The sequence below is a fragment of the Xyrauchen texanus genome, chromosome 40 (genome assembly GCF_025860055.1).
Source record: "Xyrauchen texanus isolate HMW12.3.18 chromosome 40, RBS_HiC_50CHRs, whole genome shotgun sequence".
Lineage (NCBI taxonomy): Eukaryota > Metazoa > Chordata > Actinopteri > Cypriniformes > Catostomidae > Xyrauchen > Xyrauchen texanus.
Genome location: NC_068315.1, coordinates 10,981,559 through 11,009,338, shown reverse-complemented (window position 1 = coordinate 11,009,338; position 27,780 = coordinate 10,981,559). Strand labels below are relative to the sequence as shown.

Genomic DNA, 27,780 nt, shown 5'->3' with positions numbered 1-27,780 from the left:
CTGCTCCAGGGGCGCCGTATCATGGCTGACCCTGCACTCTGACCCCAGCTTAGCTGGGATATGTGACAAATAAATAATTTCACCATGTATATGCAGAAATGTATGTATAATGTGTGACAATTGATCAATTTATTTATTTTATTATTTATTTTTAATATGTAAAGAAACGCAAACCTCTAACTGCACATTATTTCAATATAAATGTATAGCTTATAAAGAAACACTTTATTATTAACTAGTAAACTGATAATGTTTCAGCAAAATGAACAGTAATTCCAGTTTAAGTCATCAGTAGAAAAGAAGAATTATTTGCATTTTTATCAACTGTTATCTGGACTTTAAAGAAAACTGTTTTTGATTCAATTTAGTTTTAAGATATCAGCTCACTTTTCATTCAGACAGTTATTTTTTGGAACCCATTCAACTTCAATATTATTATCACTTCTACACAAATAATAATATATTATAATGGTAATATATAGTAATATATCTCAATCATGCACCTTTAACTTGTAAACCCTCACACTTTTATTTTGACACACAGAACTTTCTGGAGAATTCAGAATGTCTATTTGTAGGCAAGTTCACAGTAGTTTAATTAGCTTCTTATTCAAATTCTGGTAAAATGTTCTAAATGCATATTATAAGTGAACTGAACGATTGAGCATCTACATCTGAGATGTTGTTCGTGAGAAGAGCTCAAATATTGCACACAGCGTGAAGGCTAAAAATAGCCGGGAGTGTGTGTAAACAGAGCAGCGCCATTCACTGACACGGTGGAGCTGCACATGCATCTTCAAGTGGCTTTGAATAAAATGCACGAGTCGTATGAACTACTTTAATTGTGTTTTTATGATTCTTTTGTCATTTTTTGAGCTTGACAGTAACGAACATGACTAACACACAGTATCAGATTTGGATCGGGCTCCTCGAGCCAATGCCAGATCCGTCTAAAAGCTTCAGTATCAGAGCCAATACAAGGTATCGGATCAGTTCATCCCTAATACATACAGATATTAAGCAAGTTGAATGCTGAAGTTTAAAATCTCAAAACTATAATTTTTTTTCTGGCTACCATTCAGTCTCCATCGTGCACATGCTGGGTCTGTCTCGCAGAGTTACACTTTTGACACTGGTTCAGATGGCAATGAGCGGGTGTTTCCGGGTGATAGAAAGATACGGAACTTGCATGTGTCTCTCCCAAATCTGGCTCCATTCTCCTTACAGTATTTCCGCTTCTGTGGTGATCATGCCCAGGACATGTGACACACATAATGAATAATCTGTGCTAGGATGTGCAGTCGAGTCAGACGTGTACCACTTGGAAATGTACATTTGCCAATTTTAGCCATTGGAATTGGGGACAAACATTAGTGAAGTTTCAGGAAGTGAAAAAAGGATACTACATTAATTGTATTTTTTTGTATTTTAATCCCCCAGTCCTAGTATTAACACAATTATCGTTCTGCTAGGTATATCTTCTTCAACATTTTAGACATTTAGCAGACCGTGTTCTCCAGAGCAATTAATTTATTAGTAATGTATTACTTCGCATATATGTCTTATCATATCACTTTTTCCTCCTGTAGGTGATGTGGTTGCTGCTGAAAGCACTGTGGATGTGGTGTGGATGAGAGGGCATAATGCGTGGGGCTCATGTGGACTCTTCCCCACGTCATGTGTTAAAGAGCTGGAGCTTTCAGGTCGATCCAGACAGCTGTCAGAGCGCAGTGCGGCTGCCCAGGCCTCTGAACTCCCCCCACATGCACTTGGCCAGGCCTGTGCTCTCATGAGCCTCCACGCACAACTGGATGAGGAGCTGGACTTCCGAGAGGGTGACGTCATTACAATCGTCGGCCTACCAGAGCATGGCTGGTTCCAGGGTGAGCTGGATGGCAGAACTGGTGTTTTTCCTGAGGGCTTTGTGGAGCTGCTCGGACCCCTGCGTTCACCATTGGAGGAGCCTGAACCTGAAAGCCTGGAACAGTACCCGGCTTACATCGTAGAAGAAGAAGAAGAAGAAGAAAGAAGGGAAGAGAAAGAGAGAGATGAGGAAAATCCTGAATTGGAGATTCAGCAAGAGCAAGAGGAAGAGGTAGGAGCTCTATATGGTGTTGCGTTGTATGAATTCCGGGCTATTGAGCCTGGCGAGCTGGACTTTGATGTAGGAGATAGGATCCGAATCCTGGCGACACTAGAGGATGGCTGGTTGGAGGGGCAAATACATGGCAGAAGAGGAGTTTTCCCCCATCGATTTGTCAAGATGGAGGGGCAGCTGCAGGCTGTACCTCAAACTGAGACATTAATTAATGAAATCAGTGTACCTGAGAGAGAGGAAGAGGAGTGCTGTACTCCTGATGAAAACCTGGCTCTTCAGGATCACACAGTGCCAGAATACGGCCAAGAGTGGGCAACTCCGGAGGACCATACTGTTTGGGACCTGGATTACTTTGAACGCAGGGAGGAGGAAATAAAGGAAGACAATGTTAGCTACACACACTTTGATAGCAGTCCTCAAGACAGAGTAGCGATTCAAAATCAACCACATGTTAAAAAACGAAGGATTGAGAGACCTCCACCCCCTCATGCCCAACCACATAGAGTTAGTAGCTCAGCCCAACGAGCTGTCCAAAGGACCAATACAGGTAGCCCCACTTTTGGTAGACCCCAGTTGCCACCTAGGCCCAGTCCACAGGCTCTCAATAAAAGACAATACAGCACAAGTTCCCATATCAGTTTACAAGATCCTCCCCCTGCACCCATCACAAGGAACCAAAGTCTGGCCCCATCCACCAGAACGCCACCTAATTCCACGTGGACAAGAAACAATGGCCACTATGCCTCTCATAATTGTAAAATCTCGGCACGTTCGGGTCAGAAGAACAGGGAGAAGTTGACTCGACATGCAAGTGTCAGCGATGCTGACTTAATCTCTGGTGGCCACAGGGACCACTGGGAATGGTCTCAGGGACAGAGCTCAAATGGGTTGCCAACTTCTCAGACACTTGGGACTCTGGCTGTATCCGCTGGGGTTCTTGAAGCCAAGCTTTCCCAGCAGCTGACAGAGTTTGAAAGGAGTTTGCCGGGTCATGGCAATGGAGCCACAGAACAAAATAGATGGGAGGATGTTAGTGGCGGATACGGCAACAAAGTTTCCCGCCATTTCTCTATTATGGACTACAGCAGTGAGAACGACATAATCCATGGCTCATCACACTCCTCAATGGACCGTCTGTCCCCTTCCACTTCCTCCCCCTCTGGCTCTGCCTCCTCCTCTTTAGAGAGACGGAAAACGTTACGCCCGCCGCCTCCTCGGCCACGGGTCTTAAGGCCACCGGCTCCTACAAACTTGCATTGTCTTTCCACCAATGGTCGCATTACTTCTCAACCTTATAGGCCTGCGCCCCCAGCGCCACGCCCACCTCCTCCCTGCCCCCGCACCAGCACCGTGACACCTTGTCCTCCTCCACCCACCTCCAACCCCTTCAACACCTTGCCAGATGAAGAAGAGATAGTTGAAGAGGTGGAGGAGGCAGAAGATGCACTGGAGAAAGAGATGGAGAGAGAAAGGGAGAGGGAACAGGAGCAAAACAGGTTGCTCCTGAGGTTGGAGGAGGTGGAGAGGGACATTGATATGTACTCTCACACAGCCCAGGAGCTGCAGGCCATGCTGGAAGAGGAGCAAGATGAGCCCGCAAGACAACAGGCTCTGGAGAATCTGGAGTTCTGCACCTACTCCATGGAGACACTTACTCTAGAACAGCAGCAGCTGCAAGGTAAATGTCTAAAAATGTTCTCTATACTCACAGAAATGTATTGGCTTATATAGGTTTTTAATGCCTGAAATCGATATCTAGAGATCAGAATTATATCATGCAATTTAATATGCTAGTAAATTACATAACTAAAATTTTCACATAAAAACTTAAATTTATAAAACAAGAAAATACTGTAAATCTTAAAAACAAAAAAAAGAATATTGTGCCTTTTGTGGTAGAAGATTCTCCTAGTTTCCGTTTAGTCATGACATTTTAGTAATTTGTTCACACAAAGAAATTGTTAAAACATATTAATAAAAGGAAGAAGAAAATATAGTGCACACAGTAGTTCAGTTATCACGGACAGTATTTAAAAGTAAAATTGGTTGACGTCTACTTACAAATGTATTGATTGGTTGAGGTTGACCGATCTTATTGTTTTTTTTATAACCAATATTTTATTATTTTTTTATAGTTGTATTTCTACTTTTTGAATGTTATTTAATTTTTTTTAATTAGTGACATCAGCGTGTTCCACAAGTGTGACATTGTGCCATTTGGTACAAAATAAAAGCATTTCAAAACAAACTTGCTTGTTAAACATTAAAGCACACTAGTGTGATAAATTGTACAGAATTTTACATATTTTATTTAATATTGACAAAACTATCCACAAATAATGCTTTTTTTTTCTCACTCAATAACGGAGGTGCATGAGACCATGTCAATGAGGACTACGAACAATATATTGGTGATAATATAGGATAACAAGAGGTTTATAAGCTATTGTTAAAAGGCTACTCATTTTTGACCGGAAACACCACATGCACAAGGGTTAACAGTTCTGTAACTTTTAACTTTCTTGACTAATTTGCAAATATGCAAAGAAGACTGCAAATATGCAGATATCTCATTTAAACTGATATAATTCAAGAACCTCAAGACAATCCAGCCGTTTCTTCCTGTCGAGCGCTCTTATAATATCTTCCTCTAAAGCTCCTATCAGCCAAGATCAAAACTCGCAGTTCCTCTGTTACAGGATGAAAATGTTACATGATGGTCAGTCCATGACAATCCAAGCTGGCAATCCGGGCATTGTAAATTGTCAGGAGATTGCTGCTTGCTGAATCCTCACTAGCACGTGAGAGCAACTTCAAAGTGAAAGTGCTTCACGTGTGCTATGAGTAAATGTCTCATTCACTGTGCCATGGATGTGCAATTGGTTTGATTCTGTATGTTGTTAGAAAATGCATTTTTATGTGCACATGCCATCCATGGTTGCTAGACTGTGTGCACTGTTATGTCCTTCTTCCTAATATATTAACAATTTCTTTATGTGCAAATTAATTACTAAAAGTGGATGACTGAACAGAAATCAGAAGAAATGACCATTTAAAACACAATCCTATTTTTTTTTTTAAAAAAAGTTAAAGTTTTGAGTGAAATTATTGCTAAATAATAATTTATAGTGTGATATATCTGTATTTTATCGGCCTGTCGGCCACCCTGCTCTCTGGATAATGGCCATTAAAAAAAACATCGATCAACCACTAGTGGTTATGTAACCATTAAGTTTAAAATGCTTTGTGTTTTTCACAAAAAATCAACTGCTGTCATGTTAGTTTTTTATGTAAAGAAAACATGTTACGTTCTCTGAATACCATTGTTTCCTGTTGAATGCATAGTGGTGATGTTGGTTGCTAGTCTGTCTCCAAAGCCCAAGTTGGTACAGGTGTATTAAAAAAATATATCAAACATAGAAAAAAGGAATACATTTTCGCACAGCGATATTTAAGATCCAAACTTTATTAAAAAAAAGTTACATTTCGACTAGTTAGGTCTTCATCAGGCAAAACCCCCATATTGAGAGAGACCCTATAGGGACAGGCAATGACAAAAATAAAAAGATCATCAATACATTACAAGGAATGTATGTTCATTACAGATACATACAAAACACATACTAAACTGCATATGTACCTAGTACAGAAATGTTTCTTATAATAATTTTTTTTTTATTCTGTTATATCAGTGTGCGTGCATAAATGTATTACATTTCTTTCTATGTTTGCTATTCCTTAGAGACCAAATGGTGACATTTATTGGTAGACCCAATTTTAAAGAACCAATTAAGTAGGAAAGGGAGAATATCAGTAAAAAAAAAAAAATTGGCCAAACTGATTATCAGTCTATCTCCGGGAGTTCTCCCTCTAAGAATTAATGTCCCTTTTAACTGTTATCTGTTGGCAGGGTTGGGGTGTAACAGAATACATGTAAAGGGATACGTATTTAAAATACAAAATATAAGTAACTGTATTTCACTACAGTTACAATTTAAATAATTGGTCATTAGAATACAGTTACATTTCAAAAAGTATTTTGATTACTGAAGAGATTACTTTGCATTTTATTGTCATTTGTTTCATTTAATATTTAGTCCTTTCAGATGGAAAACATTTTAGTGAAACAATTTCTTATGATGTGTAACATTCATACTAGCAGACAGAGAATTACGTTTGAAGTAAGTTTGGAGCAGACGAAATAGAAAAAAACTTTGTGTAAATTGTCAGCATTAAGCTAAGCTAAAATGCTATTTCGAGCCATTTTACATGTAACCAGGCACGATCATATTTTTTTTATCAAGAAAATTCAAGTTGGATCATTATTTTTTTTTTTTCTAGTAAGACCTTTGATATTAGGGCAAAAATCATATTCTTGATGATAATTGTAGTATTGTTTCCTGTAAAAATATCTAGAAACAACACTGTACAAGATATTTAGGTTTTTCAGAGAATGTATTTTTAACGTGTATTTTGTCTTAGTGTACTGGCAGAGTTTTTATAGACAAAACAAGTGAAAAAATCTACCAGTGCTGAAGAAGTAATCCAAAGTATTTAGAATATGTTACTGACCTTGAGTAATCTAACGGAATACGTTACAAATTACATTTTACAGCATGTAGTTTGCAATCTGTAGTGGAATACATTTCAAAAGTAAACCTCACAACCCTGTCTGTTGATCACTCTCTGATTAAACAGAACCAAAGTAAATCCTAAAAAAGCAACCTGTGTGTGTTACAGATGCAGAGTTTTGATTTGAATACCTGCATACTTGGATTTGCATAGTGGTCCTTTGCTTGTGTCAATGATTTGAATCGTATAAAATACCCATTCAGCCACTATCCTCTTTTTGAGGTCAAATGAAGTTGCCGTGTTACAGGTGTTCCCTCTGAATACTTTCAATTATAGCAGGGATGGGCAACTGGCAGCCCGCAGGCCATTTACGGCCCTCTGTATCATTGAATACAGCCTGTCGGACAATACTGAGGATTGATTTTATTTCTTTGAAAAAGGGATTATGTAAAGATTGCATTCCGTTTATGATGTTATTACAACTATTGACCAGAAGAGATTGCCTGTTCTTAGCAGACCTGCTGATCACTCTAGGATTCTAGCATGCAACATCTTACACTTGCTCATCATTTATAAGGTAAATTGGGCTACATTTGACCTCAGCTTGTCAGCGACATAGTGCGCGCTATTGTTAATGTACGCAGGTAGAACCCATGTCTTTTGTTTGCCTTGATACGAAATCAGTCATTAAAGATTTCAATTTGATTCACAAATACACCATTGATCATGTAATCAAAGAGGCGTACAGTATGAGAGATACATACACCAGAGCTGCTTTCTTCACAGATGCAAAGGGTAAATAAAATACAAGGGTAAAAGACATCAACATTTTTACGAATTTCGTGACAGTGCGGGAATCACCAAAGACATCTAATGCTGTTTCGCTCGTGCTTGTGAAAAATGAAAACGTTTGAAGAAATGCGCTAATGAGATGCCTGACTGATTGTTGAAATGACTTGCGAATAGAGAGAATGTTCTCTGGCACACGGGACTGTTCGGTCTGTGCGTGTATGATGTGGTGCTGAAACACCACGGCCCCTTCAAAGTTGCCCATCCCTGGATTATAGCATTGACTTGTCATCCGAGACAAAGTTCAATGTACTGGGTGTGTCGATACACACAGCTTTTAGTTATGTTCAATTTCTCCTCACCATGTAAGTCAACATGACTTATTTTAAGGGAAATCTGTCTAATTGACTATGTATTCGCTGTCTTTCCCACAGCATTTAAAAGTTTTTTGCCAACACTATAATCTGAGAGAGGAAATTGGAAGGATCCTACAATGGAGAGTATCAGTAGACAGAGGCATTTGGGATTTATTTCTAAACCATTAGAGATTAGTAATATTTTTCTGTTGTTCAGTATTGTTTCACATTGATTCATAGGAGTGTTGTTTCACAGCTGTTGCTAGAATGTGACATGAGGCATTATCTTCATGGTTCACTGTTCAAAAGAACATTATGAGATCTCTGTGAGCCAGATCTCTCTGACCTGTTGCCCTTAACACTGGCCAGCTTTTAAGCTGCTCTCAAGTTAATCTTAGCATGCTAAAAGATCATTTGCTGACCAGACAGAGATTTTGGACTGTTGACCCTTTCAGGGTTACAATGCAATGAAAGTAAATGTGGATGGATGCGGTTGAGCTCTAATATTGAAAATAAAGCTCCATAAACATACTTCATTTGACTTGTGTGCTGGATTCCATGTCTTCTGACGCACGATTGCTTTGTGTGTGGAACAGATGAAAATTGAAGTCTTCACTGTAAATCTTTCACTCCACAATAGCTCTCAAATCTCATTTGTACATCTGCTTATTTACTTCAATGTCACCATTGAAGATTTTCAGTGAATAACGACTACTTCCCTTACCAATTTCAGACATCTATCTTTATTATGATTTAGTAATTTCCATTAAAAATTATTTAATAATGAAAAGCAAAGCAATATTTTATTTGCACGTAGACAATTACTAGCAAGTACTTTGAGCTTCACTGCACAGACAGATCTGATGGATGTGTGGTTGTTATTTAAAATTAATTGCCTCGTTATTGCCTTAACGTGGGTATATTACTTTAGTGTGGAATGCTGGTCCTGTTGGTTAGACCTTTCCCACTTACATATGAAATACATTTTGAAACTATAGTGAGAGTAAGTGGTGACCAAGGGCCTCTCTTTAAAGCCCTGTTACTCTCTCTCTCTCTCTCTCTCTCTCACTCTCTCACTTTCTCTTTCTCTACCTATCTCTCTTCATATCTCTTTACCCTCATAATCCCTGTCTAAATCCTGCTCCTGTCTTTTGGGGAAGTGGTGGACATACCTCAATAATCAGGGTTTTTTGGAGATCATGGGCGCTAGTGGATTAAGAGCCAGACTTTGGAGCACTTTGGTGCGGCCTATGGTGCACCTCACTGCCCTTTTTGGCCGTGTTCTTGGGACCAGGACCCCACGTGTACCAGGTAAGATTTAGGGGCTTTTCACACAGAATATGTTCTTGCATTTAAAAAAAAAAAAAAAAAGCTAGGTGTACCACAAACAATGGAGAAGAATACAGGTGTTTTAAGATGCTTTTTATTTGCTGGTATTTTTTGTATAAATATTTGGGCAATTCAGTCGTACAAGTCATTCTGTACAAGTCTCTGCAAACTGCATGTACAGTAATTGTCCCAGTAGAGTCAAACCTCTTCAAATAAAAGCAATTTGACATGTCTAATATAGGAGCAGTATTCCAGGATTTGTTTATACTTTTGCATGCCATGCTTTTCTGTTTTCAACATGACACAAGTTTTTGACGGCATCTTATAAACCCTGTGCTCATGGCACGAGATGCTGAAAAAAGCAGCAAGATGAAGTTCAGCGGTCAAAGATGTCGGTATAGCGCTTGTTTGCATAGAAAACAATTCTAAAATGGTTGAAATGCTGCCTGTGTAAATGGCTCGTAAATAGATGGATTGTGTATTAACCTCTCAGTATGTGGTTTAATAGAGTTGGCTAAGGATTATCTATGAACCTTTATATATGTTTCCTTTCCTTTCTATTCCAAAATTGATTTTGTGTTCCTTCGCTATTTCTGGCATACTGTAGTCAAGGCATTGCTCTTTTCTTTATGTGTGTTCATAGCATGTGACATCTTTGTGCGTCACACACAAATACACTGTTTGCACACAGCTGTGTACACATCTTCACTGATAAGTGTATCCTACTTCTTGATAGATACGTCCATCTAGTTTCAGAATAAGGGACAAGGAATTTCATCTCAAACTTGGATCATGTTTTGGACTTGATAATAGGATATAAACTTCTCACTAAAAACCAAAGGATGGCTTGCAATGAGTGAATATCAGGCGTAATGATGCATGTCTTAGGTTTGGAGCAGTGCCCAAGGCATGGTGAATACCACCAGTTCTCTGTGATGTCTGTTTATCTTGGGTTAACTTAAGCGGATCTAAGCAACAGCGTTTGTATACAGTATGTGAAATCGAATTTAATGTCCTGTCTTTTTCTTCTTTTTATACTTCTGTCTTTACTAATCAAAATACCTTTTATGTAGGCTAGATTGGTTAATGTTAACAAGATTAAATTGATTTGTTTATGCTTACACTCAGTGAATTACTCATGCAGAGAGGTTCAAAAGCCTGAGTACACTTATTTTCTGCATTTGTTTTCATTTCAAATGATGTTTTCTGCATACCAATTTGAGTGAAAAGTTGAATATAAAGATTCTCGTGAATTTCTTTAGTTTTTGTTATTTTACTTTTGTATAAGTTATATTGTCAGCCTGGCATGGACTGGCATGTATATAATAAAATGTTACAAAGAGCATCTTTAAGTGCTTCAATGGAACAAGGAAATCTGAGAAACCTTTTGCACAATGTTGTTAACATTGTCAGTGTCACAATATCCTTAACTGATTATAACAACCTTGAAATCTTAAATATTTGGTAACACTTTACAATAAGGTTGTAATCATTAACCTTAGTAAATGCATTGGGGATCGCAAATAATTAATTGTTTGAATAATTGAATGTTTTAATTTTTGTTTATTTAAAAAATGTATACATTAGTTTTTTAATGTTTATTTATCATTACTATTGTTTCTAACTAATAGCATTTAATGTTAACGTATACAACTTTAAATGTAAATTTAATTAATGTTTTATTAACATTACCCAATATTAATAAATGCTATAAAAGTATTGTTCCTTGTTTGTTCAATGTTGTGAAGTGTTACCAAATATTTTCATTAATTATATGTCAACAAATTTAGTTGTTTTGAATTTTTCAAAATCCTAAAACTTTCTTATATTGAGGTTTAAATTAGATTTTGAATCCCAGATTTTCAGTGTGGACTCAGACTCAGACAGCCACTCTATAGTTGAATGATGCCAACAGAATAAATTAGTTACATACAATTTGTGTCAGGTCTAGACTTCATTCAAACCCCAATCTCGTATTGAGTCATCGTGTAAGTAGCAGCATTTCCTGATCTGTTTCTCTTTATCCATTTAAGGGAGGTGTGTGTGTTTCCACATTCATCATAAAAGGGTGTGTTACCCAGCAGGGAGGGCAGAAGCAATGGTTATTTATTGTTACAGTAAAGGGAGTCAAGAGCATATCTATGTGGAGCCATGTTTTCTGTACAGTGGTTTTCTAGAGGTGGGAGTAGATCATTTCTTATTTCATCATCTCTTAGGTATTGGAAAAAAAAAAGATATTTGACACAAGAGAGAAATAAATAAATAATGTGTTTATTTATTTAATAAAATATGTCCGTACATAAAATTTGACATTTTTTTGCTTGTTTTCTTTTAGACCCAAAGATTGTATGTGGTTACAAATCTTCCCAAAGTGAGATGATTGTAACACAGAAAGAGTTCTTATTCTGTTTATGACGGGCCCAATTATGCTTGTATCTGGGATTTTGTGTCCCATTCCAGCCTTCAGCTGCCCTGTTCACCATTGTTCTAACTGGAACTGGTCTGTTTGGGTGCTCATAAAACGCATCAAGCTTATTTGTGTCCTTGATCTAATCTTTAGCACACAGCTTTTCTATGCCCGTCTCATACAACTCTATTCAGGTTAACAGAAGGCTCTTTAAAGAGCTGCACGATACCATCGCCTGCTGAAAAGGCTGTGAGGGAGAAGATGGAAGGCGGTTTTATTAACAGAGATGAGAGGAGTGGTATGCAAGACTTATGTCCTCACCTCTGTCTCAAGCATGCTTCTTAGGTTGTAATTGCTTTTTGGATCCTGTTGTGTTCTATGATTACTTTGGACCAATCAAAATGTTTGAGACAAGTACTCATTGACAGACAATGCTTGTGCCTCAAATGCTCTTGATCTAGAGGCCCAAAATGTGTCTTAAATGAGATTCATAGTTTTCACCTCCCTTTTTTTTTTAATCTTGGGACATTAAGAGCCACTCACTACAGAATCAAAATCTTGGATCTTGTTTGTTCATTTACAATTACTGCCTTCTGCATGCATCCATTCTTTTAAATATGAACCTAAAACATTCAACTGAATTTGATTGGCAATTTTTTAATGTAAATTCACGAAATGCATATTTTGATGTAAGGCACCAGGTGTGCAATTATGTTTAAAAGTGAGTTCTGTTCTTAGTTTCAAAGGCTTGCACTTGTGTAAACAAACAAACTCATGTGCGCACTCTTACAAAAGAGGAATTTCTCTCTTGATGTCCCTGAAGTGAAAAAACACTGTAGTTTCAGTCTGCCCTGTGTAAAGTATTTTGAGATCTAACAAAATACCATAGTTTCTAAAAAAAGAAAACAAGCAGTCAGGCCTAGGAAATCTCCCATTCTCATTTTTCAACCTTAGCATCTGTGATATCTTACATTTTAATCCCTTAAATACTAGTAGCAAAACACTTTTATGTCCTCTTTTAAACACATTTTCACAGTACTGGGATTTGTGTTCCGTAGCAAATGCCCTGTACTGTGTTCTGTATTAAATCATAAAACTGTGTTTTGTCTTTTACTGTTGAGGGGTGTGATATACTATAATGAAGCGCATGAATAGCAGTTTTTTCTTCCTCACATGAAAAGATGCCATAGACTGTGAATCCAGGGGACGTCCTGAACAATGGCTCATTGTGGAGTATGCAGGCACTCATCAGAGTGTGGTGCTGTCTGGAATAATCTGCTTGTGTCAAACTTTCCCAGGTCAACTCATTGAGATATGAATGCAGATTATGAAATCATGGGAACCTCACTCATCTGAGTATCAAACTAATGTGCATATGTTGTTCACAAGCTACTAAACAGAATCTGAATTATTATGAACACGTTAGAGCAGATTTGATCCTGCTTTTGAAAGAACAGATACTGTCAGGGTCTTCTTAGCAAATGCACCTGCTAAACTTTTTCTTTCTTGACTTTTTAAAGACTTTTTAAAGTCAAGTACTGTAGATTAGTAGACGGTTCCAAATTCAATAGAGTTAAAATAAACCATACGCATCATCAAAAGGCAGATAAAGTTCTTCTCATGAGCATTGCCAAGTTTAAAAACACCCCAAAGAAGTGTGTAGAATGAAAAAGAAAATGCTCCCTCCTCTTTTGAGGGAGGGCTGTGAATCCCAGCCTGTGTTTTCCTGCAAACGGAGACTTCAGCCAATCACAGCCTCCCTGTAATCCATTCATGTGACTGTGTTCAATGATTAACCCCGAATACCTCCCCCTTGCCTCCCTCCATTCTTTATTTCTCCCTCCCTAGCTCCTCTCATCTCCTGTTTCTATTGGCTGAGTAGACAGAGAGAGAGAGAGAAAGAGACTGAATTTCTCAGGTCTAAACCAGACAGTCCTGTTTTGTCAGGTGTCGGAGAAGGAGAGTTCGAGTGAGACAGAAAGTGAGAGAGCATGTCTGACAGGTGGACTCCTCTATATCTGGATCTGGAATGTAAAGACTGGGGAAGCTAAAACAGCTTGCCCTGTTTGTGGGAACAAAGTGAAGCCTCAAAGTCATTATGAAGGGACAGGTGGTCCTGGGACACCCTATACCATTTGCCCCAGTACCCTGGGACTTCAGCAGGGCTCCAACCAAGAGAGGTAAGAGCGTGGAGGAATTGGTAAGTGAGAGCTGGGAGGAGCAGCAATGCATGCAGATGCTGCATTTTCAACAGCAGCAACTTCAACAGCAGCAGCATATCATATGCCAGCAGGACTTCAAACCTGCACCCAGACAATGGGAGCACCAGGCCTACCTCAGCCAACCCCTCGGACAAGCCAGTGGGTCCCGTCAAACCTGCTGGGAGTATGAAGATTGGGGCAGGGTCTCTTATCGAGAGGCCCCTCCCCAGCAATTCTTCTATCAATCCCCAGAGGCTGTGTATCAGGAGCCCAGGAAGCCACAGGAATATACAGGCAATCATTGTTTTTATGAGTGTAGAGATAATGTGGATTCCTCTGACCACAGAGAGAACAGAGACTACATTTCAAGTTCAAGGAGTAAGAAAATTCCTGGCTATGTGAACCGGTACAACTCTTGGGAATCAGAAGATTACTATGGAGAACGAGAGCCTTACAGTTGTAGAGATCGGCATGCACACAATTTCGACCATGAAAATGTGGACTACTTCGATAAGGAGCGAGACAATTACAGAGTTGGGGACTGCAGTGGCCGGGATTACCATGATCTTAAAGAGCTAGATAAATATGACTGTTATGACCATAGAGATAAGCATTATGACAGTAAATATCAAGAACGCTATGAAAACAGAAAAAAGGACAGGTACAGATGTAGAGAAACTGACCTGGATGATTCCAGAAACGGTGACCAGTATGATCGTAGAGAGAAAGACCGCTTTGAACATAGAAAAGGAGACAGCTATGACTATGAAGACTGTGAGGAAGGCCGTAGGAGAGGTGTCAGCTACCAGTATAGAGAAAGAGACTCATATGAACGAAGAGAATATGGCCAAAATGCACAAAGTAAAGGAAATTACTGCGACTACAGAGAAAAGGAGAAGATCCGTAAGGATTTTAGGAAAGCTGACTACTATGACCGTGGAGAAAGGGCAGATGCTGAACTTAGAGACAGAGACCACTCTAAATACAAGTCAGGTGACAACCTAGATGCCAAGGATGAGGACTGGTATGAACGCAAGAAAGAGCACCACAGTGGCCTAAAGGAGAGGTACCGGTATGATTACAGAGAAAAAGGCAATTCTGAGAAGTGGGATTGCTTTGAGCCTAAGGAAAGAGACAAAATTGATCTCCATAGGGAAAAAAAACACTATCAAGATTTTAGAGAAGTGGATGAAAGAAACTTCTGTAAAGATGAACGATATGACAGTGGTGTCAAAGACTGCTATGAAGAGAAGGGATGCGAGAGTGATCAGTATGACCAGAAAATCAGGGAACGATATAGAGATCAAAGGTCTGTTTCAGAAGAATACAAGCAAAAGGGTTACGATAGTGACTACAGCAGTGGAAGACACTGCAAGGAATGGGAAATGGATGTTTATCACAAGGAGACACTTGGGGTGAGACAGTCTTATGAGGATCCTCTTAACCTTAGCCATGACCACAAGAAACAGTATGGTAATCATTTGGGTTCAGGAAAACTGGATGTGAAAAGTCAAGTTCGTACACGCAAGCCAGTTTATGTGGGTTCACTGGACAGGAACAGCTTCTATAGGAAGACAGCACCCAGCTCTCTGTGGAAGTCAGAGTATGCCACAATCAGGAAAAAGAAACCAGGTAAAGTCTGCTTCACAAATAGCAAATCCAGTACCATAACAATAAAACTATGAGGTCAGAACAGGGTCAAAACACACCTTGAGGTAGATATGGATGTTTCTATGATGTAACGGAATTTGTTAAAAATGAAATAAAATTGCTATCAGTAAGCCAACCAACACTGTATAGACATATCCACATGGATATTACCCATGTTTATAGCTAGCTTTTGACCTTCAGCCTCAGCAGGGGATGTCTCCGATCAATACCAACGGTGCTGATCGTGCTGTCACCATCTTAATGCATAGGTATGCATGTCTGTGAAACTGGCTATTGAAGCTCTGAGTGTGGAGTCTCAGTTTCACGTGCGTTTTTCTTTTTGTAGAGGTGTACTTGGAACTGGTTAAATGGGTTATGTTACTTTTCTGAGTTTTTGTTGTCTGTCCCTTCACCTCTCCCTCTCTGTGTTTCTTTCTCTCTATTCCTTTTTTGTCTTCTCTATTTTCCTTGGTAAACTCTAGTCTTTGATAACATTAGAGATTGATGGGACTTTAATATCAAACATGATAAAGAATAAGAATAAAACAATGACAAAGAAAAACCCATCCACCAAATCTCTTTTCCAAGAGCCTTTCATTGGCCCCCCAAAACGTTTTGGTCACTTAATCCACACTTGTAAATGTATGAATTTCATTGCATTGGATAAATTGTCACATTTATTTTAAGAAAACATTGCATAAGCTCTCTTCAAGCAAAAATACGTTTTTCACTGAAAGTTGTGTCAAACTTGTGGAACATGTCTGCAGTTAATGTAATGAAGGACATATGTGGTTAAACTGCCGGGAGACCTGTAAAAACGTTCGAGGAACGTACTTCATTCTCATAATTCGGAGAAAAGGTCAGATGACACTTTGATGTTTTGTTATTTAATCCAATGAAATTCATGCATTTTAAGTGCGTCCTAAGTATCCGTATGCTTTTGGAGTCACTGTACATCTTTACGGTTGACATTTATGCCTACTCCTTCAGGTTTCTCTGACAGTATAGAGCAGCAGAATGTAGGGTCCTCTCCATAGCAATTTCATCAGTGTGATTAGCTTTCAAACATGAGGCGTCAGTGTTTGCTTTCATTGTCAGAGTAGGCGATTGGTTCTTGCAATAGGTGTCTCGTAGGGAGATTAGTTTTGCCAGTGTCATGTCCGATACAGAGCAGGTGGCCAGTTCAGCCCAGGGTAATCCTCTATAGCCCAGTGCTCCAGTCAGTATCTAAAGGGGGAGGAGGAGGACAAGAGACTCAAGGGGAAATCTCTGGTACTAGGATGTGCTTGGTACCAGATCCTTCCCCCCTCTATCCATATATCCTGTAAGACTTCCCACTATTGAGTTTGGGGCACTATGAAGAGATGGCCCAGGCTGACCCTTTCTGATTCACAGTGTGAGGTTATCCGTTTCAAGCTTGACAGAATTGCCCCCTCCTCTTCTTTTGGTTCGCCTTCAGTCTTTCTTTGTCTAAGTTTGCAAATGTAATAGAAAGTGTGCTGTCTAATAACAGTTCCTAGAGATATCATTGTTTGTTAAGTTACTGAAAGATAGTAATCCACTACAGACTAAATACTTTTAAATTAAATTCTTCTAATTACTTTTAGGTCTTACATTTTTTCAATAAACTGCAGCTTTCAAGCAAACATCTAGCCTTTTTTCCAAACAACCTCTTGGTGTTATTTAGGATATGGATGAATTTCAGTTAGGTGCTGGTTGTGACACATCAATCGTTAATCAACAATCAAGTTACTTGGAATTTTAGAGTTAATTTTCTGCTAGTGTGCCTATAATCCCTGTGCAGCTGCCCATGCTAGTGGGCTGGAAGGAGATTAGGTGGAAACCTTCTAGCAACCCTCACACAACATTTGTATAAAGTTAAGTCAAGGGCCAGCTTGGCAGACAATAGCCTCAAGTAACAGGCTGAGGAGGTAATTAGTTAGTTAACGTAGGTCAGGAGCTCTCATGCCCTCCTTGGAAAACAAATGCTGGAGGGCATGCTATTGCTTTCTGCCACACACCATTGCCTTTGCCCTTGACTTACTGCATTATTTCAGAATATTTGTTATTATATATCTGTTCAGAGGATTTTTTCTTATGTGTTAAAATAGCCTCAAACACAGACTGACATAGGCAAGTGTGCATATATTGTATGCCATGTTTACCTTCATAGTGTTGCATTGTACAGTCAGTAGCAGAGGCAGCACTGACTGCTTTCAGAAGGGTACCTTTTGGCTGTCTGCACACCTCTGCCTGTGTCACTGCTCTTGCCAAGCAGCCGTGTCAGTGCCATATCAGCAGGAATCACATCAGCAGCAGAGGCCACAGCAGAAATGATTTTGCTGGTCAGCTGCTCAAAGGGGGCAAGTAGTTGTTTTGCCATCAAAGATGCAGGAAGTTCAAATTCAGTGGCATATGCAGCTAGTGCCCTCTTCTACTCAACCAAGCTTTGCATCATGTAAAACATTGAATTCTACCAAGTTATGGCATCTTGTTGAATTATTTTATTGCATCCTGAGCTCCTTCTGTATCCCTTGTAGGCGACTGCATGCAAGTTGCGAATGCATGAAATGCCCCACCATTCTCCTTCCTAAGGCCACAACATCTGTAATGCTGCATTGCGAAAGGACATCTTCATGCAGTCAACTGCAGCATGTATGCCATGCATGGTAAACTTGGAACACCAAACTCCTCAGTGGCTTTTGTTATGTTGAGTGCATTGTCTCTTTGCACTACATGCACCTTGTCTTTGGAGATTTTCCACTTCTCAATCATCCCTTCAAATGCGGACGCAATCGTTGCTGCTGTGTGAGAGCCCGGGCACTCTTGTGATGGTAGAATTGCCTTTTATAAGAATGAAATCCTTGTCAATCCACTGGGCATTGTAAAGCTCACAGAAGTGACATCAGCGAGGAGCTTCTCTATATATGCAAATAGATGATTCTATACAGTTTAGGTAAGGCCACATCTGAAAAGTAGCGACAGCAAGGCATACCGTGGCTCTAAATAGTAAATCAATCTGCATAAGCCTACATCTTCCTCCACACTAAAGTGTTGAATATCAAGAGCAATCATTTAAATATTTTTTTTGTTGCGAGCTTTCGCCTTTGGGTGGTCGCTGCTGATTTGGCAGCAGAAGATGCTCCTGATGAGTTTTCACTGGTGCTGTTTTTTCTTTTTACTTTAAATAGGTTATTATGTTCAGGATGGTGATTCTTAAGATTTGTGGTGTTGAAGGAGTGTGGACTGGCTCCTCCTCGCATGACTGATGCTTTGAGATATTGCAAATAGCAACTTATAGCTATCAGTCTCGCTTACTGTAAAGTCCACACCGCTGGCGTGACCTTATCACTAGCACTCTTTACAAACATTTGAGTTGTGTCTGGCACATAATCAACTTGTCATCTTATTGGCTAGGCATTTCGGCAATTTTTTTCATATCAGGCCGATGCGATAATTAATTTAAGCATTTATCGGCCGTTTCAGAAGTTTTGATCATTTTATGGCTGCCTAGTTTATCAGTGCTCTGGCACTGCCTGATCTGTGCAGTTCAAGGCTTGAGGGTCTGTGACAGTGGACATGAGGATCTATGATTGTAGTAAAGCTCATCTTTGTGTAGCTGTAGAGAGAGCGTTCACGGCGGAGCTGTATAGCAAGTCTTTCTTTTTGTGCTTGGATATCTTGGTGTGTCCCTATTGGCCCCCTGATAAAGGGGCCTGGGGTGTTAGGATGAATGTAATTACAGCATCTCTGTAATGCTAATGCCAGCTTGTTGAGGGGATTATATAAGGCTAAATGACTTAAAGTGCACAATTATACACTTTGAGTCATGCGCATGATTTATCAGATTCTGAAAACGAGGAAGGAGTGGAAAAGAAGTGAACTTGATATGCAGGCGTAGCATGTAGATTAGCTGGGTTAATGGTGAGATTTTGATGATGTTAAATGTGATGTTTGTAGATAGAATTTACAATGTTTTTGTTGAAAGACAACACTTGGTTTGTCCACAACAAGAGTAGACAAACTAACTTGTTGCCAGCTGACCGATAATAAGGGTGACTTGTTTACACAAGACAGTCCCGGTTTTGCGAAATGTGTCCCGACAATTCACAAATTTTTATATGTCCTGATTTCAGCTATTAGATTCACTGCCTCACATAGGGATCCTCAGTAACCTTGTATCCATTTCTGGAATCAATTGTGGTTCTCAATATGACTTTGCAGAGAAAGTAAACTTATTTCCAAACTTATTTCAGCAAGTGATCTTTTTGCCATAGCAATAACTTCACCCACCAATAGAAGACAGGGGAGGGTTTGGGAGACCTGTTTGAAAAAGATAATTATTTTTGCAGTTCCATTTGGGGACGCTGGTGGTGCAGAAATTACACACTATAAGCTGTATGTATTTAATGTAAAAAATACATCAACTTTAAAATTAAGATACGGCAAAAAATATTGGTAAGGTGAGAAGACTTATATCTTGGGTAATATCTGTTTACCCCAATGATTAAACATAAAATTCAGCAACTGAATTTTTGTGAAGAATACATTTCTAAGCGCTTAATCTGTTTATAAACTAAAACACACTGTGCGTGGCATGACGGAAGCCCGCAGGGCACAGCAGCTCTCATAAATTGCTGCCGGTGTCCTCTATTCTCTAGCTTCTTTAAGACTTTCAGCCCTGTCACTATACAATAACTGTAATACTGTGATTTTCTGAAACAAAAACAAGATGTCTAAAACAAACTTTTTATGTACCTTATAAAGATACAGTGTAAATAGTGTTGGAAAATTATGGGGACTCAGGGCAAACATTCCACAGAAATTGACAAAAAAATATACCCCAAAATTCAAAATATGGGGCAAAAAGATACCCACGCAATGAGTTCTCCCGTATTTTATTAATGATATCTAATATAGTTACAATTATATACATTCCAATCTTTTACATTTCAATCAACATAATTTTTTTCCCCCGCCGTCCGGTTCCTCGTACCATCGCTCACACAGATGGGTCTGCTTCTGTCAATCTGCATCAGTTCGGTATTGTACTCCCGTGTTAAATTCCGTAATCGTTCACCCCTCTTCAACTCTCCTAGCGGGTAACACTGCCCAGTCTCACCTACAAGAGGCCAAAAGTGTGCAAAGGATGGATGTTACATAAAGAAGGTATGAAAATCTATGTAATGTAACCAAATGCTACAATTTACTTAATAATATCTCCATATGTTAAATAACCATAATGTTAATTAAGACTTTATTATTACAACTATAATACATATACACCACTTTTAGTGTTTGAGTCAATCATATCTCTATATATCTCTGTTTATTTTTGTCTTATTTTATTCAGTTGGCATGTAGGAGTTGATAACGGTTTATTTAATAATCTAATTCCCTATATGGATACTTGCTGCAATTTCCTCTATGATATTGCATTATATTTGTTTTGTACAGTATGTTAACTTAATAGCCAAATTACTTGGTCATACGTGAATGAGAATAAACCTGAAATAGGAATTCAGTCACAATGCACATTATGTAGTTTAGAGATGATTTATAGACATTTAGAATGATACAAAGGGCTATTTCTATTTAAATAAATGTTGTATTCTTAAAATATTCTGTTTGTCCAAGAATCCTCTTGCAGCAATGCAGGTCTTTGGCATTTCGAAGCTGCTAGTTTAGGACCTGTGTGGAGTCCGTTTCTCAAACTAGAGACTGATTTTCTTGTCTTTTTGTTGTGCATCTGGCCGTCCACTTCCCTCTCTATCCTGGTTAGAAATAATTTTTTCAAAACAGTAATGCATGGAATAGCCTTCATCTCTCTAAAACAATAGACTTTAGGAGAAAATAGAATTTCAGGAAAATATGTTTCTTTTTGTCTATTTTTAAAACCAAAATTTTACTTGCAAGTATAAATCAGCTTGTAAGAACTCATTACCTCAGCAAATGGGGGTGAAACCCCACTTTATTGTGAATTACGCATGGTAGCACAACTATTTTCAATTAGTCTAATAATAATAATATTTTCTTGAGTACCAAATTAGCACTTTAGACTAATTTTGTAAGGAATATGTGACACAGTACGTGTTTGTCATCAAGGGTAAATCATTTGTTTTAATAAACCACTGATTTTGACACCATTTCATTCACTTTTGTCGCCCCCCACTGGACATTTAAGTATACTCTGGATGTGTAATGAAGGACGTTATTTAGTTTTGCAAAAATGTTGCCACAGTCATGTAATGTTTATGATATCAGGCTGATTATAGCGCACTTCTGCACCCTAGATATTAACTGGCATTGACCAATGAAAAACGCATATCATCTAATACGTATGCTTGTATTTGAAGGAATTCAAATCTCATAAATTTATCCCACCTGCTCCTGCTCTGGTACACCTGAACAAAGCATCCCACTTAGAAAAGAAATACTGAGAGGCAAAGAGGCCTTGGCATCGAAAGTTCCTCAAGATCTTAATGGGATTCAGGCTGAATAGGGTGGGGCCAAGCCCCAAGGAGCTGGTCACTCCCAAAATGTGAACTAGACCTCCACAAATGAGTTGGCAATGCAGTGTGTGAGTGTGCAACAGCAACATAATTCCAGCTCCAGGCTTTAGTTTGCAGATAGCTTGACCTATGCACACTCAGTTGTGTTTAATGATGCTGGTTCCCATGTATTCAGATGGTAATGTGGGGACCGAATGAAGTTTGTCTCCTCGAGAGAGCCTTCCATTTTGATACATGTGGGATAGAGCAATTCAACCCAAGCTTTAGAAGAATGCTCTGCCTGTGACCTCTGTTGGTGTGTGGCAAGGAAGACAAGATGTTTGAGGGGTAACAGGTGGGTCCTCTCACACTCTTTGAATACTGCCGACGTAGAGGCGCCTTGAAGTCTTTTGAAGGAAAACTGTATAGATGAATTGATACTGGTGAATTGGTTCAGTATGATTTGCAAAGTATTGGTTAAAGTAGTGTTTTTAATAAAAAGTGTTCTGTTGGTTAGCTTCCGCCTCTTTGCTTTGTAGAAGAGCATCATGATTAGTTTGATTAGCCATGACAGCAATAAGGCCTTTTCAAATTAGTGTGCTTTGCTAATGTTTTATGGAGTGTGAACTTCAAAAGGCTTCAAATCTTTTGGTATGTTCCTATGGCTAATTTTAACCATTGAATATTTAATTGAGGCTTCATGTATTTTGAGGACTGGCTAGATGTTTCTCATTTTGTTGGACAAAGTGCTTATTTACATGTTATTTTGATCAAATAGTGAAACTGCGATAGAGACAACACACATTAAGCTGTCTGCACAGTTCTTAGTAAATTCCTTTGTGATTATGTTAGGAAATTAATTCAAATCTACCATCTTGACATGGGTGTCAGAATACATGCTCTTTATTCTCTGCAAAAAAACAAAAAATATATATATATATATATAAATATATATTAGTGCCCGACCGATATATCCTTTCACCGATGTATCTGTGTATATGTTTACCGATATGCGCAGATATGAAAACTTATTTTCAGAACATATAATGCAGGGAAAAAAATGCTTGAAAATTGGTGTCATTATGTAGATTGTCCAGAAGAGCACACTCCGACTCCATTGTTTACAGAGCTGATGGTGGCTCTGCGGACAGGGCGGAGATAAGCAGTGCAGATTTGAGTGGTGTCTTCTCGGTAAGCCGCTAACTAGTTTGTGAAATACTTACTGGAGAGTTAATAAACAATGACATCATCATTTTCCCTTTTCAATATAACTAATATAAAGTTAACCCTGTCCCTGACAACCATGTCAGTCATGTTTATCACATCTGTTTGTTATGTTAGCCAGCTATAGTTTGTCAGTGCAGTCAGTAATGCAGCAGATTAAAAGGTAAACATCAGAGCATCTTTTTGCAGCTCAGCAGATAGTGCGGTGGTGGATTGTTTCTGTTGAGTGTTGACTACGCCGTTACCTAGTTAGTGAGATTCAATGCTGGTCCATCTTTTACTCTCTGTGATGAGCTTATAGCTAACTAGCTAACCATGAAACTAATGTGTAAACATGTATTCACCAAATTGTTTTGTTCAGGGTTCACCGTTTGGTACCCCCTTCATACCGAACAATTCCAGTCGTTGCATTTATAAAATTCTGGTTAATATAAAAGTCTGGTTTTCCACCGGTGAAAATTACCCCTGAACATGTATAGCAGAATACAGTAGGGCTGCACCTAACGATTATTTTTTTTATCGATTAATCTAACGATTATTTTTTTAGATTAGTCGATAGAAAAATCGGCAAATTAGTCATTAGATTTAAAGATTTTTTATTATTATTTCTTGATTAATATAACAATTAATTAACCCAAATTATCCTCTCTTAAACACAAACAAATGTACAAGAAACAAAGTGTGCACTGCAGGGCATTATTCTGCAACTAAAATAGCCCCATCTTAACTGGTAATCTCCATTTTACAGTCCAACATTAATTTTATTTTGGAGAGATTATATGTTGGACTGCTAAACTCGAGGTTGCACAATGTTTTGATATTCCTCCTGAAAGTGACTTGAATTTTACATTGTTTCATTTATTTTGTAGTTGGATTGCTAAATGTAGATTACTTTAATTTTATTTTCGAGTGATTTTAAGTAAGAACTTTTTCAATTAAAGTAAAAGCAAAGTGCAATCTACATTTAGCAATCCAACAGCAAAATAAATTCAACAAAATGTAAAATTCAAGTCACTTTAAGGAGGATTATCAAAACATAGTGCAACCTCGAGTTTAGCAGTCCAACATAAAATCATTTTACAGTCAAATTTGTGCAATTTGAATAACACTTAAATGTTTTTCTAACAGGAATAACTAAAACTTGTGCATTCTTAAACAACTCTCAGTAATACACACAGACAATTTTCCACATACACACAATCTCTCTCTCCCTCCTCTTTTTTCCTTTCCCTCTCCTCCCTCCACATTCCACCTCTCTCCCTCCCCCTCATCTTACAGTAAAATTAGTGCAATTCGAGCAACAGTTAACTTTTTCTAACAGGAATAAATACAACTATTGCAATCTGCATTAAATCTCAGTGGGGCAAGGAATATAATTGAAACGATTTACAGATTGTAACACACAGCTTACGCCATTTTCTCACTTATACATGGCCGTTAAAGAGAATATATAAACAGAAAATATAAAACGGGCAAATAACAAAATTAGATGACGCATGGTGTAAAGTTACGTTAGCAGAGGTGCAGAAATTACGGCTGTGTACGGCACAGCACCACATTGTTGGTTCTCTGGCTAAAATACTCCTGTGCTTTAGATCACCATGGGCAAGTTTTTTTTAGCTGCAGTTTGTTCTTCGGGCAATCCATGCTTAAACCGGGTGCTGCCATTTTAATTATGTGACGCACCGACGCATGTTATGCAAATCGACGTATTTCTGTAATTGATTACGTTGATGAATCGTCCCAGCCCTAGAATACAGTGTAACACCGCTGCCACTGTTTTTCTCTTGTCTCAGCAGGTGTAAATGCTTCCTGTTTTACAACCTGCCGATAATTGATGGGCAGTATTTAAATAGTCAGCATTTGACAAACATACAGTTCTAATGTTAATTTAGATATTTATTTTATTTGAATTTAATTTTTTATTTTAATGGTCAGCATCTGACTGATAGTACACATGCAGTACTGATTTTTATTTAGCTATTAATTGTATTTTTATTTATTCTTTATTTAAATGGTCAGCAATTGACTGATACTAAACAGTACTGATGTTTATTTAGCTATTTATTTTATTTGAATTTATTCTTTATTTTAATGGTCTGCAACTGACTGACACTAAACATACAGTACTGATGTTTTTTTAAGATATTTATTGTATTTTTATTTATTTTTCATTTTCTCAGTGTTCATTTCTAGAATTTCGGCCACCATATCGGTAATCTGTGAGCTCCAGTTTCTGGGTGAAATGCCCACAGAGGGGCGCCAAAAACGAATTATAAGTCGAGTTGTTTTTTAGCTGTAAAGGATGTAATACAGTGAAGAGAAATGCATGTTGTATTAAGCCTATCCCAAACCCAGACCGCAACCCTAAACCTAACTGTCAGTAGAGCAAAAATGTAAGCTTAGAGGGAAAATGGAACCTCAGAATCACACTCGTCAATGATTATCCAATCATGATTACTTTCTTGTTTCAACACGGGACGAGAACCCGAATCTGTCCCGTTACTGATCCAATGCGCTTTTAATCAAACCACAGTAACTTGGCATAATGGGCTCCATGCGAGGGTACAGGAACATTCGTAAGCAACATTCTGACTTCCTGTGTGATGGTGTTGTATTTTCACTGGAAAACCAGATAAAAATGTATTGTAGTGTTGGTTTTTTGGCAAGCAGTCAGCAAGATGATCACCCTTGAAACTATTGAAATTCTTTTTTTAGAGTACAGTATGTTTATATGTGTTCAGAATTTTAAACCAGGCTTTCCCCTGTCTCATGTGAGCCACATGAAGCGCCCTGGCTGGAGCTTGACCCTAGAAGCAGACAAAGAATAATGTCACAATGAATTACATCCACAGAAACTGAAACAGAAGCCATTGTGTATGTGTCTGTGCCTGCTCGAGATTACCCTTTTTGCCATTCACCAGGCCATGGCACACATTCTGATCTCTGAGCACTGGCACACATAGCCTTGGCATTAAATCTAAGCTCTCCCACACTTTGATCTTACAGAATCTTCTCCCTTCCTCTCTGTGTGTCTCTGGCTATCTGTATGTATCACACATTTACATTCTCCACATTTACACCCTCCACTTTCACTAAATCTTAAAACTCCATTCACCCACGGATTGTCAGGCACCCTGATTCAACTCCGTTTTCATTACACATATTGCAAACAATGTAATCTGTCATTAAAATTGTATTCCCGTTTCACTATAAAGTGATACAGCAAAAGCAATCTAAATATCCAAGGTTTTTCAAGATGAAATCGACCCATAACTGAGTCAATTTCCTGGTCTGCTCATGTTCATATTTGTCTTGAGTGGTCATCCAACAGCTCTCATCTATCTGAGCTCATAGTTAAAAGGACAGCTCTCCCAAAAATGGCAAATCTGTCATAATGTTCTCACCCTCCCATCTCACTGAAACCGTACAACTTTCTTTTGTGCAACATATAAAATTAGATTTTAGGCTGAATGTTAGTCACCATACACTTTCATTGTATCTTTTTTCCAAACAATGTAAGTGAATGGTGACTGAGGTAAACCTTCTGCCTAGCATCACTGATTGGATTTGAAACAACATTTGAATGATGAAAGAACGTTCATTTTTGTGTGAACTGTCTCTTTCAGCTTCATACTCTGAGACCATCTGAATGAATCATTGTGGGAGAATTTACTCTTTGAAGATTATTTTGTTGAAAACAATGAATACACTAGGCCTGTTAAGCAAATGTAGGTCAGAACGGCATTGTAGAGCTTTGTGTGAGTGTGTGTATATAAAGTAGAACAATTAGCGTATGGATGGATGATGCTGTATAGACCAAACTTTGTTTTTTATATTTATCCCTAGTTATTATGGACCTCACACTGTGCATGATGTAAATGGGCATTGTACAGACACTTGGAAAATAACTACATTACAGGTAAACACTATAAATGTGACCTCTGTGCCATAGAGGAAGAGAACAGTCTATACATGTTGTCAACAGGTTGTTCCATTCCGAGTTTTAGTTCTATTGAGATAAGGATATGGGTGGTGAAAAATGGTAAAATGCAGTTAATCATGCCATCCTGAATGCATGGTGTGAGTTTAAAGACAATTAAATCAGCATTGAGCCCATTTACTTTATTAATAATGTGCCTGGTTTAAGTGTGCGATTCATTATGAAACTAAAAATTAGGAGTGGTGGTGGTGTAGTGGTCTAAAGCACATAACTGGTAATCTGGTAATCAGAAGGTTGTAGGTTCGATCCCCACAGCCACCACCATTGTGTCCTTGAGCAAGGCACTTAACTCCAGGTTGCTCCGGGGGGATTGTCCCTGTAATATGTGCACTGTAAATCACTTTGGATAAAAGCATCTGCCAAATGCATAAGTATAAATATATAAATATAAATATTTCTCCACCTCTGAAACTACTTCTCATTACTCTTGACATAAACAAAGCTGCACTGGCAAAAAAATATATATTAACCAACAATGTAATAGCCCACTTGTTGTTATCCATTTAATTTCTGATGGACAAAATCAATCCCCATATTAGATTATTTCCAAGTATTCTTTCCAAGTGCTTTTTCATTTTGTTAACTTTCTAAACTGCAAAATTACACTCATAGATTTTTTACTTCTCCCATGTTCAGAACAACATTTAATTTAGGCTGGGT

At 38.4% G+C, this 27,780-nt stretch overlaps 1 protein-coding gene across 3 annotated transcripts in view; it reads left to right on the top strand.

Annotated features, from left to right (window-relative positions):
- The window catches only part of LOC127633238 (dynamin-binding protein-like), a 73,926-nt gene that overhangs the window by 30,631 nt on the left and 15,515 nt on the right, over positions 1 to 27,780 (top strand). For 2 of the 3 annotated variants that reach the window (XM_052112176.1, XM_052112175.1), the window contains exon 4: positions 1,590 to 3,776. In XM_052112176.1, the coding sequence (XP_051968136.1) occupies positions 1,590 to 3,776 (2,187 nt within the window). Of the gene's footprint in view, positions 1 to 1,589; positions 3,777 to 13,508; positions 15,385 to 27,780 lie in introns of those variants that run through there. The other variant, XM_052112178.1, reaches the window with a different exon arrangement.